This window comes from Lacerta agilis, chromosome 10 (genome assembly GCF_009819535.1).
Source record: "Lacerta agilis isolate rLacAgi1 chromosome 10, rLacAgi1.pri, whole genome shotgun sequence".
NCBI classification, from domain to species: Eukaryota; Metazoa; Chordata; class Lepidosauria; order Squamata; family Lacertidae; genus Lacerta; species Lacerta agilis.
The window spans coordinates 24070781-24089989 of record NC_046321.1 but is presented as its reverse complement, the minus strand read 5'-3'; the positions used below and the strand labels follow the sequence as shown (position 1 = coordinate 24089989).

The 19209-nt window shown below is 43.3% G+C and overlaps 1 protein-coding gene and 1 long non-coding RNA gene across 2 annotated transcripts; one reads left to right on the top strand and one right to left on the bottom strand.

The window, feature by feature from the left end:
* Nucleotides 1–53: 53 nt before the first annotated feature.
* LOC117054391 lies at nucleotides 54–3648 on the bottom strand. Its single transcript, XR_004427484.1, has 3 exons — nucleotides 3589–3648; nucleotides 991–1069; nucleotides 54–354 (listed from the first exon to the last, which is right to left on the bottom strand). It is a non-coding gene; the product is annotated as an uncharacterized LOC117054391 (long non-coding RNA).
* A 388-nt stretch (nucleotides 3649–4036) lies between these two features.
* On the top strand, nucleotides 4037–15914 carry RTCB (RNA 2',3'-cyclic phosphate and 5'-OH ligase). Its single transcript, XM_033162018.1, has 12 exons — nucleotides 4037–4231; nucleotides 5330–5408; nucleotides 6441–6508; nucleotides 7425–7524; nucleotides 8278–8434; nucleotides 9639–9795; nucleotides 10794–10953; nucleotides 11204–11379; nucleotides 11882–12070; nucleotides 12440–12550; nucleotides 14230–14349; nucleotides 15300–15914. Exons 1-12 carry the CDS (start codon nucleotides 4139–4141, stop codon nucleotides 15405–15407), a joined length of 1518 nt encoding a protein of 505 aa, XP_033017909.1. The 5' UTR covers nucleotides 4037–4138; the 3' UTR covers nucleotides 15408–15914.
* The last annotated feature ends 3295 nt before the right edge of the window (nucleotides 15915–19209 follow it).

Genomic DNA, 19209 nt, shown 5'->3' with positions numbered 1-19209 from the left:
CAAGCATTTCAAGGAACTCTTTGTAGTTCAGAGAAAGGTTGGCCAGCATTTTTCAAAGTGACTCATTGTGGAGGAGGAAAGACAAACACTTTCCTGTGTTTTTGTGTTTGTTGGTATCCTGGTGTACACAAGTCAGTGTTCATAATTCGTATTTTAAAATCCATATGAACTGTAAGGAAGCAAGCAATACACACTAAAAACAATAATTACCAAATAAGCAGTGTATTATTAGCAAAAAGCCTGATCAACAGTTTCTGATGACCACCATATTTACATCTTGACTTCTCCACTCATTAGTTGATAGCTCTGTTTTACATTGTTTCTCTCCAAAGATACATTTGATCATCACATAACCTAAAGAGAATTTCTTAGTTTCTTCATGACGGTATATTCACAAGAACCCTAGAATACTTTCTGAGCAACCAGTAACCCCAGCTAAAGTAAACATTGGTTATACGAAAGCTCATACCAAGAACAAACTTAGTTGGTCTCTAAGGTGCTACTGGAAGGATTTTATTATTATTATTTTTTGTATTGGTTATAGACCTTTGTGTGTTTAATAGAAGTCTTTTTCGACTCCTGCAAACTTTCAGGTTTCACTTGGACCATACAAGTTAGGAAAGGCATAGCAAAGAGGGAAGGGACTGCAAGCAGTAGATGGAAGGGAAACATCCACCACCCCACCTGATCTGTCTGGCTCAGCATGGCTGAACTGACAACTGGCTTTTTAATATATTTTCTCCCTCTCAGAGCAATCTACAAAGCACAGCTGCTGTGCAACATCCTTCCACTTTATTGACATCCATGCCAGTTACGCACCAGCAATGCCTACTCTCTTTCTGTTAAATGACAATGCATGTCTAACATTCAATTCACAATACCTCTGAAGGTGTATTAGCCATGGCCAAGCCATTAGCAAACTGCAGCTAGTGGCAACTTCAAGTAAATGTTTGTCTATCTTCTCAGGGATATTTGGTGATTTCCACTGACCTGGAATATGATGAGGAAGGGGACCAAGCAGATTCTGAAGGCTTTTTCGTTATAGATGCATGAAACCTCAAAATTTCTTCTGTTCTGTTTCAAGAGGGAAGATGGAACAGGAAAGTGAACGATAATGATTTAAAACATTCTGTGTGGTGTGCCTGTGTGTGTGTGTGTGTGTGTGTGTGTGTAAAAGTGGCTTTGAAAGACATTGAAAAGGTGAAGTAATATCTGTTAATGGGCCAGCAAACCATTCAGAAAGGAATGCAGACAAGGAACATAGGAAGTTGCCATATACTGAGTGAGACCATTGGCTCATCTAGCTCAATACTGTCTAAGGCTCTCCAGGGTGTCAGAAAGACGACATTCCCAGCCCAACCTGGAGATGTCAGTCATTCAACCTTCTGCGTGCAAAGCAGGAGGTGGGAGCCTTCCTAACCGCACTGCTGGGAGATGGCAGCAGCCCCAGTCCAGATGTAGGAAGCCAGGACTGTTTTCTGATTCCTATATATAACCAAGAACAGTGTTGCAAGGGAAGCCTTGTGGTAGGATATCCCCTTCTGCATGTAACTCAATGCACACTTCCTAGGGAGTTCAGAAAGTTGCAATACAGGTACTCAGCAGGAGGCCATCCCTTTCAGTTGCAATGAACTGTAAAGAAAACTCTAAAGATGGCCACACAGTGGCACTGGATATTATGGAAGAATAGAATCGTAGGTAAAAAGGGATGGTAGACATTACATTTTGTAATAAGGCTAAAGGACATTTCTATTATGTGGTGGGAATGTCCTAAAATATTGTAGTAAGCTTATGGTGTATGGTAATTGGTACTATCATCTACAAACAGATATCATACTAGTTTGTCTTCATTTCTCCACTGAACTATATTAAACAATGTTTTCCATGGGCATGCCAGAAACACGTGTTACATATATTTACAATGGCCAGAAATACATTAATTGAATGTTTGAAAGAAACTTGGAAACCTAGTAAAGTTTAGTTGTTTGGGATTTTGTGGGAACACCTAATAATTATTCAATTTGCAGGGAAGTTTTAAAAATCATGAAAATTATGTTGCATCATATATTAAATAGTTTGAACACAGTTGTGCGTTACATCAAGAGTGAATTGGGAATTGATTCAATGATGCTGTAGATATTACATTCAATACTGAGTAACTGAAGGAATGAGAGAGAGGTTTCTTAGAATGTCAGTATACTGTTATTACGTATTGATCTTTTACACACAATTTTATATGCAATTTTGTATTGTACTTTTTCAGAATAAAAACAAATTTAAAAATTATACAAATGTGTATCTTAATGCCCTCTGCAGGGACTGTGTTAAGACCTAAATTATTAGGTACTCAAAGTAATAAGAGCCTGTATAAATTAGTATATATTATATATTATATATTAGTCAAGCTGTGGGTTCTCCGAGACATCACCAGGTGTTGTTTGTACTGTAATGGGACACTTGTCCTAATCTCTTGGAACCTGCCTTTAATGCCCATGGAGCTCCCCCCCCCCAATATTTCCACTTTAGCATTATAGTTATTGAAAAAGTAGGGTTATCTTAGTAATCAAAACTTCATGCCTGCAGAATACAGTGGTACCCCGCTAGACGAATGCCTCGCAAGACGAAAAACTCGCTAGACGAAGGCATTCGTCTAGCGGAAGGCTGCCCCGCAAGACGAAAAAGTCTATGGGGCTGCCTCGCAAGACGAAAAATTTTCGTCTTTTTTTTTTCCGTTTTGCGGAGCGCGGCTGTCATTGCCGCTCCGCAAGACGAAAAACCCGCTAGACGAAAATTTTCGCAGAACGAATTATTTTCGTCTAGCGGGGCACCACTGTACTTTGATCCATACAGGCTATGTCTTCCATGTTGTGCAATATAGCCCCTCTGGACAGCAGTAATGGGGGAGCATTGGAGAAGCCTCACAGGGTGGATGAAAATAAATGATTTTTTAAAAAATTAATCAGATTTTTTAAAATCAGATTTTTTAAATTTAAATCGGATTTTTAAAATAAAATGCTTTTGGAGGAAAAATCTTTCTAAAGATAGTTTTCTTTTTAAGTTGCATTATAGTCCAAAGGCTATCAGGAAATAAGGATTTGTTTTAAGTTTTTCATGTGTGCTAAAACTCAACGTTGTTTTTTTAATCGTTTAACCTCATCAGTTAACAAACATGGATACATATGCTATAATGTTAATTGTTTTAGTTAAATAAATTGTTTAAATTGTTACTAACGATTATTTTTCTCCTTCCAATAAAGTACAGCAGAAAAGTTGTTCACAATAATTTCATAATTATCTATGAATTTCTAATAGTATAACCAAATCAGTAATTTTTTATATAACTGTAAAAACTACTCTGAAAATTTATCATTCAAAAAATGAAACCTTCATCTGCTTGGGGAAAAAAATTAAATCAAGTCTTACAGACTAGTGATTTAAATCAAGTCTTAGCCTACTGACTAGTGATTTAATTTGTGATTTAAATTGATTTGATTTAAATCAAATCCACCCTGCATAACTACTAAGCGGAATAAATGTACCACTAACATACTACAGTTGTGTCAAGAATATGTTGCAGAATATGCCCACAATAAAGCACCAGAGAGGCCCCAAAGGTTTTGTCCATCCCTCAGCAATTTCCACGGTTAGTCTTTTGCAGTAAGCATCTCATGCCTTAAAAAAAATGTGCTACAGCGCAGCCCTAACCATGTCTACTCAGAAGCAAGCCCTGCTGAATCCAGTGGGGCTTACTCACCAGGAAAGCAGGGTTAAGAACTGTCTGCAGCCTTTAAAGCGGCACAATAAGACCCTTGACTGCTCTGATGATCTTCCGTTCTTTTGATATTTGACCCACACCAAGCGCGGTCCCGTTTTGGACACTAGGCGACGCTGCAAAGGAGCAAGGGGGAAAAAAGAAAGCAAGCCACTCGTTGGTTCGCGAAAGGCGAACGAAGTTTGCGCCTCTGCGGGCGCCGTCCAATCCTTTAGTCTGCCTCAGCTTCTGCCTTAGGGAGGCTGCGCGCGGCCTCCTCGGCTTCCGTAGTGGCGCTGAAGAGGAGCGTGTGTGCGCCGTTGGCGGAATTCAGTGACACGGAGCCACGGCAGAGAGCGGAGCTCGCTCGGAATCGCCGCCGCCGCCATGAGCCGAAGCTACAACGATGAGCTGCAGTACCTGGACAAGCTGGACAAGCACTGCTGGCGTATCAAGAAGGGCTTCGTGCCCAACATGAACGTGAGTGGGTCGGAGGACGGTGGGGGGTCTGTGTGTGGACAGGCACGTAGTGGCGTGTTCCGTCTGAGCCGGTGCTTAGCCCCCCCCCCCCAGGTTCGCTTTTATTGCTTAAGTGAAGGAACGCGCGAAGTAATGGTTAAGACTTCCCCGAGGCATGTGCAGAGTGCCGCTCCCTCAAGATTTAAGTACCGCATTGGCAGCTGCTTTCCTTACCTGGTTGGGCGGGGATGCCTTCTGGCGTACATCATCCTTCAGTACATTAAGTGATAAATCCCGATTTGAAGTTGGCTTATGCTACATTCGGATTATTATTATTAGTATTATGATTGCACACACTTATGTAGTGCGTTAAAGCACAAGTGTGACACTGCTGAAACCTTTCTCTAGTGAAATGAATGTGGTATTCAACCTGTTTTAAAATTGCTTGGATGTAAAATTTTATATGCATGATATTTTTATTTTTTTAATGTCACCTGAAGCAGGTTTCTATCACTGCTGGGTGTTGATGTATTCTTGCTGTGTGAAATAAGGCTACCAGCAATCAGTATATTGATCTTGGCTTGCTGTATGTTCCCCGAAGTGGCCTGGGTTGCTTCTGTGTCCTAGAGCCAAGATACATACTTTCCCAAATTGCCCCATAAGAAGGAAACTGTATTTTAGAAATGTTTAGGGCTTCAAGTACTTCTGAGAAGCTACGGCTCTCTCATTTTGTCACAACAACATGAGAGTCTCTAGGACTCCTCAAGGAAGTTCTCACTTTTGATCTCTAACTGAAGATTTCTAACTACAGCATTGGTGTCATTCATGGGTCAGAAGATACATTTTGTTCCATGATTCAAGATACAGTATCTGAAATTCTCACTGAAACTCAACAGCTTCTGTAAACAGGTGTTCAGCCAAGCTTATTAGATTCCTAGTTTTAGTCCATCTAAACCTTTACTAGAAGTGACTAAAGTTGCCTTAATTGTGGCTAAGCCTTGGAGCCTGCTTGAATGCAGCTACATTCCAGCTTCTGCTTGAATGGTAAATCTTTGTCACTGCCCTTATATAAGAATTAATGCATTTTGTTTCCCTTTTTCCTCATTCTTCTGTCTGTAGGTGGAAGGTGTCTTCTACGTGAATGATCCTTTAGAGAAATTAATGTTTGAAGAGTTAAGAAATTCATGCAGAGGTGGAGGTTAGTATGTGTTGTTGTCACCCAATCTCACTGGTTTGTTGTGCGTGGAATCCCAGCTCCAAATTCACTTCTGATTAATCTACATAGATTCAACCAGTGCAGTTAGAGTTTAGGACTGCCCATATGTTCAGGCATGATAGAGTGATTCTTAATTGATGAAAAGTATTATGAGCCTTCATGTAAATGTTCCCTCTATAATCAATCTGCCACTTGTCAAACTACAGTGGCACCTCGCAAGACAAAATTAATTTGTTCCGCGAGTGCTGTTGTATAGCGGAAATTTCATCTTGCGAAGCACGGTCGGAGGAAGCACGGCTTTACGGGGGGGGGGGGCGTTTTGTGAGTTGTGGCCATAGGGAAATTCGTCTTGCAAGTCACCCTTTCGTTAGCGAATGCCTTTCATCTAGCGAGTTTTTTGTCTAGCGAGGTACCACTGTATGGTGAAACACAACTTATTTTAAGACTTAGGCTTCATTTAGATGTAGAACATTCTGCATAATTTTGCCTGCTTAATTTAAGCTAGTACTTTCTGGTCTGTCAAAAGGGATCTTAACTGCGCTGAAATTAAACCAAGTACAGTGGTGCCCCGCTAGACGAAAATAATTCGTTCTGCGAGTATTTTCGTCTAGTGGGTTTTTCGTCTAGCGAAGCAGCAATGTAAACCGCGGTTTTCGCTAGACGGAAAAAAACCCGGAAAAAAATTGTTTTGTGAGGCAGCCCCATAGACATTTTTGTCTTGCGGGGCAGCCTTCCGCTAGACCAATGCCTTCGTCTAGCGAGTTTTTCGTCTAGCGAGGCATTTGTCTAGCGGGGCACCACTGTACCCCTTAATCTTGGCTTTGAAACATCTGTCTTCTTAGTTACGACTTGTCTTATGCCGACTTTAAGGAGATGTGCTTCATAGTGAAGTTTTTGCCTGTGTAACATGGTCATGCAAATTTAAAGGAAGGTTGATGTAATGGTGTGATGTCATCAACCACAAATTTGTATGAAAGGAGAATGAGTGTGCTTCTCACCATCCATCTTTTTTAGGAGCTGGTGGCTTCCTCCCAGCCATGAAACAAATCGGAAATGTAGCTGCACTGCCTGGCATTGTTCATGTGAGTGATTTTTAAGAGTTGTCCCTATATCCTGATGACCTGTTGTTTCAGAATAGAAGCCCCATTTGCGCACTTGGAGCCTTTCTGTCTGTTGGGTTTCTATTCCTCTCACTGTGCAGATATTGTAGGATTGGTTTATCATATGTCTGTGTTATGCATTCCAGCACCAATTGTTGGAATCACGGGAGTGGATGTTTACTGTATTCTGTTTCCGTTTACTGTACTGTTTCCGTACTACTACTTTGGACTTCTCTCCAGAGAGAGGAGACATGTTTTCTTTTGTTCTGCCTTATACTTAATAAAGTGGCTTTTAGTGCATACAACCTCAGCCTAGCTCAGTCTGCATTTATCTCTGCTGGACTCTGAACATGTGCTCAGTGTCTCCAAGACATGAGTCATTATAAATCGCTGAGGAAGGCTGTCGGAGCTCCCTAGAGCTGCACACTGAAAGCTGAGGGGAGAGATGGGCTGGAGACATTCCTGTTGTATGCCTGGGGGTTGTCCTAGCCCCCGGCCAACCCGACACTGTCTTCTCAGAATTTGTAGCATTGCCCTCTTAATTATTTTTGGAATCATTCAGGCATCATTAAACTGACCCAATCAAAACAATTTCCTGACATTTAAACACCAGCAACCCAGGGCAAGACGACAGCTGTTTACATTCAGCTATTTACATTTTGAAGGGAGCCTACATGCAACTTATTCTGACCAATATCTACATTTGTGAGCTGCCCTTCATGAATTTACTGAGATTTTGGCTAGAAACAAAGGATTTTTATTTATTTATTTTGCCCATTTTGCAGTGACTGTGTGGCAGGGCAAGTAGAACTTGAGTCCATGCTGTCATAGAAACCTCATTTGTTCACATCTTACAACTGATTGCCTTTCTTTTGTTTATTTTAAAAATGAATTTCAGAGATCTATAGGACTTCCGGATGTCCACTCAGGCTATGGGTTTGCCATTGGTAACATGGCTGCCTTTGATATGAATGACCCAGAGGCAGTGGTATCACCAGGTATGAGCAGTTTGAATGTGATGTCTTCTGTGCAGGGAAAGAACTCTTATTCTGCAGATCTCTGCAATGTATCGAAACCAATGGGAAAACAAAAATGTTTTCACAGTACTCCAGGCATCCCCAATCTTGGCCCTCCAGATGTTTTGGGACTACAATTCCCATCATCTCTGACCACTGGTCCTGTTACCTATGGATGATGGGAGTTGTAGTCCCAAAAACACCTGGGGGGCAGAGTTTGGGGGTGCCTGCAGTACTCATTCAGATGGAGGTACATTGCAGATGAATACGTAAGTTGTCAAATGAACCTACAGTTATTGTCTCACTGGACTCTCTGAAACCCATGCGTAGGACACCATTAACAGTAATGTAAGTAGCAATGAAGTCATTCACCCTGAAGCAAACTTAAAGCATACAATTTAGGAATGCTTGTTTTGGAGTAAGAAGGGTATATTTGTTTTTAATAATAAAATAACCCTTATGAATTCTGCATATTCAGGCTCCTTGAGCAGAAGTTCCATAAAGTGCTATATTTTTGTAATCTGTGCCTTCCAAACCAGTGCAGATTAGTTGTGTTCCTTCTGGCTAACAAAATTGAGGGGGTGATGTTTTCACTTGTCCAAGTCAGGGGACATTTGCTGAAAAATATTTAGCTATAACTTCTCTTGAACAACATTTGATTGTAGTGATGAGTCGGTTCTGCAATTGCATGTATGAATTTTGAAGGGTGCATTTGTGTTCATTTTACTCATGCAGGTGGTGTCGGATTCGACATTAACTGTGGCGTACGGCTCTTGCGCACCAATCTTGATGAGAGTGATGTCCAACCTGTGAAGGAGCAGCTTGCTCAGGCCATGTTTGATCACATTCCTGTTGGTGTGGGATCCAAGGGTGTCATTCCTATGAACGCCAAGTAAGTGTTAACTTTCCTTTCTCCAGCAGCATCTCCATACTGGAAGGGTGTCTTCCGTCCACCCTTGTCTTTTTGTGTGGGAAGCAATGTATAAATTTAATAAGCCCTAACTGTACCTTAACAGTCAGTTATCTAGCCATGTTGTAGTATGAAATAAAGAGCCCTACCTCTCTCGCCCTGATCTGGCCACAGTGATCCATGCGACGGTCACCTCCAGACTTGATTATTGTAACTCGCTCTACGCGGGGCTGCCCCAGAAACTCCAGCGGGTGCGGAATGCCGCGGCAAGGCTCCTCACGGTGTCTTTGCCGCGGGACCACATTCATCCAGTGCTCTACCAGCTGCACTGGCTCCCGGTGGAGTACACAGGGTCAGGTTTAAGGTGCTGGTTTTGACCTTTAAAGCCCTATGCGGCTTAGGACCCTCGTACCTAAGGGACCGCCTCTCCTGGTATGTCCCGGGTAGGACCTTAAGGTCTTCAAATAATAACTTTTTGGAGGTCCCGAGCCACAAGGATGCTAGGTTGGCTTCAGCTAGGGCCAGGGCCTTCTCAGTACTGGCCCCGACTTGGTGGAACGGTCTGTCACAAGAGACCAGGGCCCTGCGGGATTTGGCATCTTTCCACAGGGCTGCAAGACGGAGCTGTTCCACCTGGCCTTTGGGTTGGTTTCAGTTTAACCCTGATGTTTCATTCTTTTGGTGTGATTGGTGGGCTACTTAAAAATGAGGATGCAGTCTAAATTACATTTTAAGTTGTATTTTAATCTGTATTTTTAATGAATTGTTTTATGTTTTTGTTGTGATTTTATTGGTGTTAGCCGCCCTGAACCCGGTTTGGCAGGGAAGGGCGGGGTATAAATAAAAATCTATTTATTTATTTATTTAATGTGTCATTGTTATTTCTGTCCTGTATTTTTTTAATTGGTTTTTTTTTAAAAAAAATAGCACCCCTTAACCAAAATTGCAAGGTATATAGCGAAAATACACACTAAGAATACACAGTCAGCTGTCTGAAATGATTTAACTGAGAGCAACCAAAAAAATCTGGATATCTACAAAAGTTCAGGATTGTTTTATTGTTCTTTATTGTTTTTCTTGTGTAATCAGTACAACAATACCAATCAGTTGTAAATGAGTTTTTGTGTTCTGTATTTTTCCTGATATGTCAATTACTAGAAGTCAGTCTCTCTCTGTGTTGCCCCAGGGATTTAGAGGAGGCTCTGGAGATGGGGGTAGATTGGTCTCTCCGAGAAGGCTATGCCTGGGCTGAGGATAAAGAGCACTGTGAAGAATATGGGAGGATGCTGCAAGCTGATCCAAATAAAGTCTCTGCGAGGGCTAAGAAAAGGGGTTTGCCCCAGGTAATTGGTCTTCTGAGATGATGTTGCATTACTACTTAGAACTTCATGCTAACTTCTTGGGTACATTTCAGCAGAGTGAGAATATGCAAGGAAAAAATAAGTCTTGATGAGATTATTATTATTATTGCTATTACCATCACAATAGACTACCCCCCTTCAACCCAACATCTCACAGGGGTTACAGCATTTAAGACACAACATTAAAAACAGTTTAAAAGGTGTTGGACTTGCTGGTAGCCAGTGAGGGCAGAATTTTTGTTCAAGTATCACTCATTCTGAGTAGGCTCAAGGAATTTCCTGAACACCAGTGTCTTGGCATGATGCTTTGTTAGGACAAAGATGAGAAACCTGTGCTGCTCTAGATCCTGTTGAACTGTAATTCCCTTCATCCCTGGCGATGCTGGCTGGAGCTGATGGGAGTTGAGAGTCACACAATAATCTGAAGGCAACAAGTTCCTCATCTTTGAGCTGCCATGTAAAAAAATTGGACAATTTTTGAATTGTCCAATATATGATTAACTTATGAAATGAACAGCAACAAGAAATATCAAGTAGGAGGATAATAGCTGAAAATTAAACCTCCATGTACAGATATAGTAACCCTTCCTCAGCATCTGATCAATGGAGGTCATGTCATTAATGTCCTGGGTTTGAGCTTTGCAGAGATGTCTGGCTGCAGACGAAGATAAGCACTGGGTGGGCATGGACTACATGGGCTTTCTAGTGTGAACACAACAAGGAATTTTATATTCTCACAGTTCTAAACTGGGGCAAATATTTTACAGTACAGTAAACTGTAACACTCAGGTAGATTTGAGGCTTATAGCTGAAACCTTTGCTCTCAGCAGTATCTCTTCCTCTAGTGAGATGCCACATGGCATCAAAGACTGGCAGGCCATTGCCTCAACCTTTCTAAGGGGAACCAGTTGTCTTCCATTTTGCTTCCCATTTCAGTATCTGCTCAAATCGTAGCTAAGCTTTCTTGTTTTATTTGACAGTTGGGCACTTTGGGAGCAGGAAACCATTATGCTGAGATCCAGGTTGTAGATGAAATTTTTAATGAATATGCTGCCAAGAAGATGGGCATAGACCACAAGGGCCAAGTTTGTGTGATGATCCACAGTGGCAGCAGAGGCCTTGGCCACCAAGTAGCTACAGGTATCTAGGCTTTTACTTCCTTTCTTCTTCTTTGCCCTTAAAACATTTCCCCCTTCTTGCAGGTATCCACAGACTCCAGTTACTGCTTTATGCATTATTTCCTCCCAATCTTCATGCATGTCATTGGCATTTGTGGGAGCCTCAGATATATCCAGTTTCTGGGTGTGCTAATGCAGATGGGCTTAATGGAGACCTACACTGAATTTGTTTTTGTCTCTCTTCCCCCACCTCCACCCCACCCCTTTTATAGATGCCCTAGTGGCTATGGAAAAAGCTATGAAACGAGACAAGATCATAGTGAACGACCGCCAGCTGGCATGTGCCAGGATTGCTTCCCAGGAGGGACAGGACTACTTGAAGGGAATGGCAGCAGCTGGAAACTATGCATGGGTCAATCGTTCTTCCATGACTTTCCTCACCAGACAGGTGCGAAGAAAGAGCATGAACTTGTTCACTTCCATCTCTTTAAGCCCCAGTGGGAACTATTCAGCTGCATTCTGATTGATTGACACCTGGGTAACATTTCTGGAACGATTAAATTATTTTGTTCCAGAAGTGAATCCATATCACTCCATGTTGGTAGGAAGAGGTTGGCTTAACTGGCTTGTGGACTGGTGGTGCAGTGCCTTGTCATCTTCCTCATAAACAGAATGTATGAATGGGGCTGGGCCCCATTAATGAGTTGTGTCTTTCTTGGGAGGAAAATGGACTTCCCCCTTGAACTTTAAACTGCTGGGTTACATTCAGTAGAGCAATGTGAGGACACTGCAGAGAGTATATGCTGGAGGTGTGCTTCCACCACTGCCATCATGGTAACAGCCATAAGTTATGTGTTCATCAGATTATTTGGGTTCTTACCAGCCCTAAAAATAAATTAATTAATTAAAAAATTCAGAGGACTGCTCCTTATGTCTCTAATGTTTTCTAGGCTTTTGCTAAAGTCTTCAATACCACCCCTGATGATCTGGATCTGCATGTGATCTATGATGTATCTCACAACATTGCCAAAGTAGAGCAGCATGTAGTAGATGGAAAAGAACGGACCCTGCTGGTGCACCGGAAAGGAACGACCAGAGCTTTCCCTCCTCACCACCCCCTCATTGCGGTTGATTACCAAGTACGAATTTGTTGCCATTTTCTTTCTTGCCAATGTCAAGCAGGTCCTGGACTTCCACACCTAACAGCCCATGTTCCTACAATTGTGTCGGTGCGCCTTTCTACCTTATTCCTTTCCATGCAGCCATCCAACCTTCTAGCTGTCAAGACTTACATTTCTCAGTGTCTGTTGTACTGCTGTATTGCAATCAAAACATCCCGATTGGTCAAATTTTGCATGTCTCCTGTCTGAGCTTTCCTTGATTCACTATGGAAGCTTGGCCCTGAGTGGATCATTCATGACCTTCAGTGGATCCTTGCTGAGCAGCATATGCTTACAGCTTGAGGGGATGTGTCATCTTGACTCTGCACCCTTCTTTTGCCTCTGCAGCTGACTGGCCAGCCTGTCCTGATTGGTGGAACAATGGGAACTTGTAGCTATGTCCTTACTGGTACCGAACAAGGCATGACTGAAACCTTTGGTACCACCTGCCATGGAGCGGTGAGTAACAAAGCCAACTTTCATCTAGCTTGGGGGTGGGCAGCCTTCCATCTAGTGGGATATATTTTGTTTATTACCAGAACCCCAAGTTCCATCAACTAGAGCTTCGTGCAGAACCCATATGCTTCCAATGAAATACCGTATTTTTCGGTTCATAAGGCGCTCCGGACCACAAGACGCACTTGTTTTTTAAAGGGGAAAAACCAGGAAAAAATATTTTCCTGGTTTTCCTCCTCTAAAAAACACGGAGGGGGGCGCTGGAGGGGAAGCCCCTTCTCCCTTCACAGCGGCTCATCCCCGCTTCCTTAAAGGGACATGGGGACGAGGGGGGAAGGTTTCTCCCCTCCTCCCTATGTCCCTTTAAAGCAACAGGGGATAAGCCTGCTTTTGGCGTCGGGGCGCAGGGTGGTGGAGAAAGCAGCAGCATCCCCGCTGTTTCCTCCACCATCCCATGCCTTGCACCGATCCCAAAAGCCTGCTTTTGGGATTGGCGGGCAGCGCGTGGGGTGGTGGAGGAAATCCTCTACCAACCTCCCTGCCGCCCACCGATCCCAAAAGCAGGCATCGCAGCTGCCTCCCCCCACCTCCCGCCGAATGCGGCGGGACGTGGGGGGAGGCAGCGGAGGTGTTGGTGGATCGTGCTAGCAGCTCCGTGAACGGAGCTGCTGGCACGATCCACCAACATCCCCTTCGCTTCCCACCGCCTCCCCCATCCCCCGTCGCGTTCGGCGGGACGTGGGGGGAGGCAGCGGAGGTGTTGGTGGATCGTGCTAGCAGCTCCGTGAACGGAGCTGCTGGCACGATCCACCAACATCCCCTTCGCTTCCCGCCGCCTCCCCCCATCCCCCGTCGCGTTCAGCGGGAGGTCGGGGGAAGCAGCGGAGATGTTGCTGGATCGTGCTAGCAGCTCCGCTCACCGAAAGAAGCTTCTTTCGGTGAACGGAGGTGCTGGCATGATCCAGCAACATCGCTGCTGCCTCCCCCCACCTCCCGCCGAACGCGGCAGGGGATGTGGGGAGGCAGTGGGAGCGAAGCCTTCGCTCCATAAGGCGCACAGCGATTTTCCCTTCCATTTTAGGAGGGAAAAAGTGCGTCTTATGGAGCGTAAAATACAGTACTTCCAGCAGGAGAACAATAGCTGGGAGTCAGGCAGTAGATTTCGAACACCCAGTGATTTACTGGTAGATCGCTTCACATTTATATATAGCTCAGTGATATGCCTGTAGGACTAAGGTGCAGCATTTGCAAGAATCCTGTCTATAAATGCTGCTTGTTTAATCTCCAATAATTGAAATGTACATTGACTTCATTAGAATTGCATAGGACATTTTCTTTCTCTAACTGAAGATGGTAACAGCAAGGGTGTGAAAACAAAATCACTTCATGTGTGACAATCCAAGTTCCTCATACCTTTAAATAGATGTGCATTTGTGTGAATTATGGTTAATGCAGTTTTCAGACCACAGAAAGGCCTGTTCTCATGTTGCAACCCTCTGGATCTCTTCTGAAGGAGGCATACAAAGATATGAAGGCCTAGAAGTCGTTGGGCTTGTTGCATTCATTAGCACAAAATGGCCAGGACCCTATTTAGTTGACACTTTCTGGATGCCTGTTGTCAGTGTCCTTATTTTCCCTGAAGGGTATATGGCAGTAAGTGAAACAGTGATTGTCGTTTTTAGGGCCGTGCATTGTCACGTGCAAAATCTCGGCGCAACTTGGATTTCCAGGACGTATTGGACAAGCTGGCGGACATGGGGATTGCAATCCGGGTTGCGTCCCCCAAGCTGGTTATGGAAGAAGTAAGTGATTTATAAACTTCTTTGTGGGAATTTACTTCTGGGGTGAGCTTCCTCTCCTGGTGAAGTATTAACATCTGTCAGCAACAAGGGGACACAACACTTTGTTGGACTCTGCCATTCTAGGAACCTTAAACCTTTTCCAGGCTAAAATGGATTCCTCTTCTATCCCCTTCCCTCATTTGGGAACATCAGTGTCCCATGTCATTGTTCAGAACATTCCTTTTGTATCACTAATAGAGTCTCAAAGGCAAGCAAATGTTGTACATTTCATTTCAGTTATTTCTTCTGATGCCCAAAAAACAGTTTTCCCCCTAAAGATTGAGGGAAGCTTGTTGAAAATTATTGTTATTATTACTACTACATTTCTATACCACCCTTCATCGGAGAATCACAGGATGGTTTACAGTACACCTGTTCAAAAGGCCTTAATATAGTCCTTCATAAACTGAATAATGGGGGGAAATAGGTGCTCTCCTTATGTAAGTTCTCCTGTCTTTTTAAGTTTGGTAATATGGGATCTGCTGAAAGCCCCCCCCCTTTTTTAGGGAGCTACTGTAGGATGAAGAAGGGCCTTTTCAGTGGTAGCACCAATCTTGCTTAATTATTCTTTAAGAACCCCCCCTTAAGCCAAGTCTTGAGAAATCAAAGGAAGCCATTACTCTTTTAAGCACACATTTTGGAGAGTTTATCTGAGATTACTGGCCTTGTATCAAGGAAAGCCTAAGTGATTTTTCTTAGATGATTTTTTGAAATTAAATCACATTGTTAAAATGATTTTTATTCTAACATTCGAACGTATGCATGTATTCAGGGCCTCATGTATTGCAAGCTGCCTGGTAGCTTTTTGAATGATGTGGAATAGAAATTAATAGTTTAATTATTACTATTATTAATAGAAAAAAGCCTCAAAACATATTCTTAACTCTCCTTTTACATCTCATTTATCCTAGGCACCTGAATCTTACAAGAATGTGACGGATGTGGTTAACACCTGCCATGCAGCTGGAATCAGCAAGAAAGCCATTAAACTGAGACCCATAGCAGTGATCAAAGGCTAGGGAAGTCTTTCCCTGAACTGGCCAGCGCTGTTCTTGCTGAAGATCTTTTCCCACCAGAGTGCTTGAAGGTTGTTCCCATCTAGAATACAAACTGACACAGACTCTTATGTTAGAACTCTTTAAAGTAAGTTTGTGCCCGGGGGTGAGGGGCTGTCTTTGTTAAGAGGAGCTAAATCAAGACACATAGCCTTTCTTTTCTAGAGTGGTGTCTAAAATTGGTGAATTTCTTTTAGCAGAATCTAAAAGCAACCTTGTTCAGAATATTCTTCGCTCTTAATAAATTACCTGTGCCCTTCATGGTGAGATTCTGACCAATGTTGATTTGATAGCCACCAATCTGCAAGGAGGCTTTCTCTGGTGTAGACCAAGTACAAATGGTTGTTTTTGTTTTTTTCTCCTGACATGAGTTGTTTGATCTCCTTTATAATGTACCAATGTGTACTATTGGAGATAGAAAGGGATTTTTTTTTTTTTGCACTGTGAGTTGCAATAAAGCCTGAACAATATAATTCATCTATGTGGCATGACTACTGTCACGAGACTCTACTTTAAAAGTCTGTGATCAAATAGTTGCTCCCAGAAGTGCACTAGCATGGCGGTTCTGTTGAATGAGGGGTAGTAAGTTTGCACAAGATTGTTGCCCATGATTCACTTGGTGTTGCCCATGATTCACTTGGTGCAGCAGGTTCTCTGTGTATGTATGTTCACTGCAATCCCTGATTACAGCTCAGTTGGAAAACTTTGTTAGAGAAAAGTTGCTATTCCTTGAAAAGAAGCCAACTTTCCCTTGATGTCCTTCATGAATCAAGGCATCCAGATGTTATAGAAACTGTAATTGCTTTGGCATGTTCAGATTGTGTCCTAGCACTAGAGAAATGAGAAACTTAAGCTGAGCAACCATTCGAGCTACGTAAGCCCTGTCTTCCACTGCACCTGGTCATTCAAAAGGTAAAGAATGCTGCCCCTTAAAGCAGCAAGCTGGAGAACTTACCCAGCAGTCTTGCTACTTTTCAGCGAGCTTTAGATTACTCTTTAAAGCTGCAAAGGAGCATGTCAGTTAGCTGTGCGCATAAAAATGTGGGTTCCTAGAGAGGAGATTGAAGCCACTTCACTCCTTTCCCCAAGTTCTGCTGCTGTGAGCTAAACCCGGGCATGGCTTTATGTTGTCTGTACACAAACTTGTGGTTTGTCACACTTCAAATAACCCACAAGCTGTAACCAGGGTTCGTTCTTGGATTCACAGCTCATGGTTTGTCTAAAGGAGACAAAGCACCATCCTAGGCTCAGGTGACGTGCTAAGCCAAACCATGGTTTAGCTCACAGTAGGAGTAGAGATGTAGCGTTGGCAGTCTCCTCCCTGGGAATACTCACGTGTTCTCACCCTGGTTTGACTGCTTTATGTGTGAACTGGCTCACTATGTAGAAGGGGGAATTGTTCACTCCTCATCTCATGAGCTGCTGTTCGGACATGCACATTGCAGATGGGCGGGGAAGCAGCTAAATTACCTCTGTTTGGGTACAGATTAGGGTGATTTCAGCAGAACCAGCATAGGTTATTTCCCCCCTTCTGGCACTGCTGTTTTCTGTTTACATTAAAAGTACTCCAGTACTTGATCTGCTGGATGGTTAGATTTTGAAAACTATTGCCACCCTCTCATGAATTAACAGTGGTGGCTGCTCTATTCCACAATAAGTATGATTTGCAAAGTCATTGTTTGAATTTTATTGACATTCTGGAAGTGGTTTTCTAGAGAGGTCTCAAAACAAATAAACAGAGAATGCAAGAAAGTCACTGCAAAGTGTCATTATTTATATTTCATGTAAAGAAAATCACATTTAATTTAGAGATAAGATAAAAGTCTTGCTTGAGTAACCTGGTGATCCTCACACTTACCTCAGATGCTGTAGAAAAATAGTTAACCTTGAACTTTGCAAATCACCTCTTTGCATTTTACTTATCTGAGACTGCAGTGCTATACTTGTTTATATTTAAGTAAGTTCCAGTGTATTCAGTGGGGTATAGACCTGTGTAGGATTTCACTATGACTTTTCCCCCAGCTAAATGGTGTAAATCCAGCTACAGTCAATAGGGGGCATCTAGCTAAAGGGAAACGTAAGAAATGCAGAAGCTGTGCAGTAACTTCCCTAGGAGAGCTTGAAACAAGCCGCTTGGTAAAGAATCCAACCTGGCCCTTTCTTGTTCCATGGATTCCTCTGGAAAAGATTGTTCTAACTGATGCTTGCTGATGTCAGCAGTGGCTTGGAATTAACTTAAAAGGGGGTAATAAAATGCAATATTGCTGAAATGCAGGCCAAAACAACAACAAAATGGTTGTAATGGCTATATAAAATCTACCCTCCAGGGCACTAGGATGACTCACGTGCGAGCTGAATTGCCTCACCCCTTATGTTGGCTTAGCACTACTATTTAAGAGTGGCGTTGAGCACATTCTCATGCTTAAGAAGGAAGAAGCCTAGCAAATGTGGCATGCTGACAACTTGGTGAAAGCAGTTCTGCCCTACGCTAGTGTGAAATCTTCACTAAGACTTACATATCATGTCCATTCTCTGGGGATGGGAGACCTTGGGGCCAGGGACCAAGTGTGGCTTTTTATCTGGCCGTTGGGCCCCTCTCCAGGCCACACACCTTCCTGAGTTACACCCTTTGTCGACCCTGCTTTGTGTCCTCCCCAAGCGCTTTTGTCTGGCTGGAATATGTTCTTGAAGTCTGGCAATACCTCCTGCTTTCCTGGATGGAGGATAGGGAAGCAGGGGCGAGTGTGAATCAACTAGCCTGCTGGGCAGAAGTGAAATGCACATTCATTACTTGGTCCTCTTTTGCCTCCAGCTCTGCCCAGCGCTGGCATGTGGCCCCCAGTAGGTTATGTAGAAGGGAAGGTGGCCCTTGGGCTGAAAAAACTGTTCGCCTTTGCAGTAAACCATGAATACATATCTGCTGTGATAGCTCAGTTGGTAGAGCATGAGGCTCTTAATCTCTGGGTCGTGAGTTCAAGCCCCACATTGGGCAAAAAAAATCCTGTCATGCAGGGGGTTGGCCTAGATGATCCTCAGGATCCCTTTCTGATCTACGATTCTGTGACATTGGCGCCTAGCTCGCTTGCCCCACAAGCTTGTATCCCAAAGGGATGAATTAGATGGGCTTTTAAACAGATCCAATTACAGCTCCCCTGGTGCGTTTGCACTGCGCTGACTTCCACCTATTCCTCCTGGCAGAGACGTGACCAGGTGAGCACTGGCGGCTCAACTTGCTGTCTGCTACAGGGACTGAGGTTGCTCAGGACTAACACTAAGGCTCCATTGCAAAAGGGAAACGAGAGCAGGAAAATTGAGATTAAACAGTCTACTACTACAGGATGGCATGGCTGGTTGGAACTCTACACATGAACGCTCTTAGCAGGAGGTGAGGTGATCCATTGTAGGCAGGGGCGGATGCACTATGAAACTAACAAAGCTTCAGCTTCACAGCCCCTAATCCTGGTGGGTCCCCAGGAGCGACTTTACTCATGCATCCCCCACAAAACTTGAAAACACTGAGGCATAGGGAATATTTATTCACACCAGTGACTTTGACACGTGAGGTAATTCGGTACAGCCATTTTAATCAAAATCTGAGATCATGGAATCATTATATTGTGAAGTTGGAAGGAACCTCAAGGGGCAACTAGTCCAACCTCTTGCAATCACAGCTGTCCCTGGGTGGGCTTGAACCACCAACCTTCTGGTTAACATCCAGATGCGCTGACCCATTGTGCCACGGAGCAGTTGTTTTTTGTTTTGTTTT

Bases quoted from the DNA above. Each gene is read 5' to 3' on its own strand.
- RTCB (XM_033162018.1), top strand. From the start codon at position 4,139: ATGAGCCGAAGCTACAACGATGAGCTGCAGTACCTGGACAAGCTGGAC. The intron at 6,509-7,424 runs GTGAGTGATTTT...AATGAATTTCAG, and splicing joins CACTGCCTGGCATTGTTCAT to AGATCTATAGGACTTCCGGA. The intron at 11,380-11,881 runs GTGCGAAGAAAG...AATGTTTTCTAG, and splicing joins TGACTTTCCTCACCAGACAG to GCTTTTGCTAAAGTCTTCAA.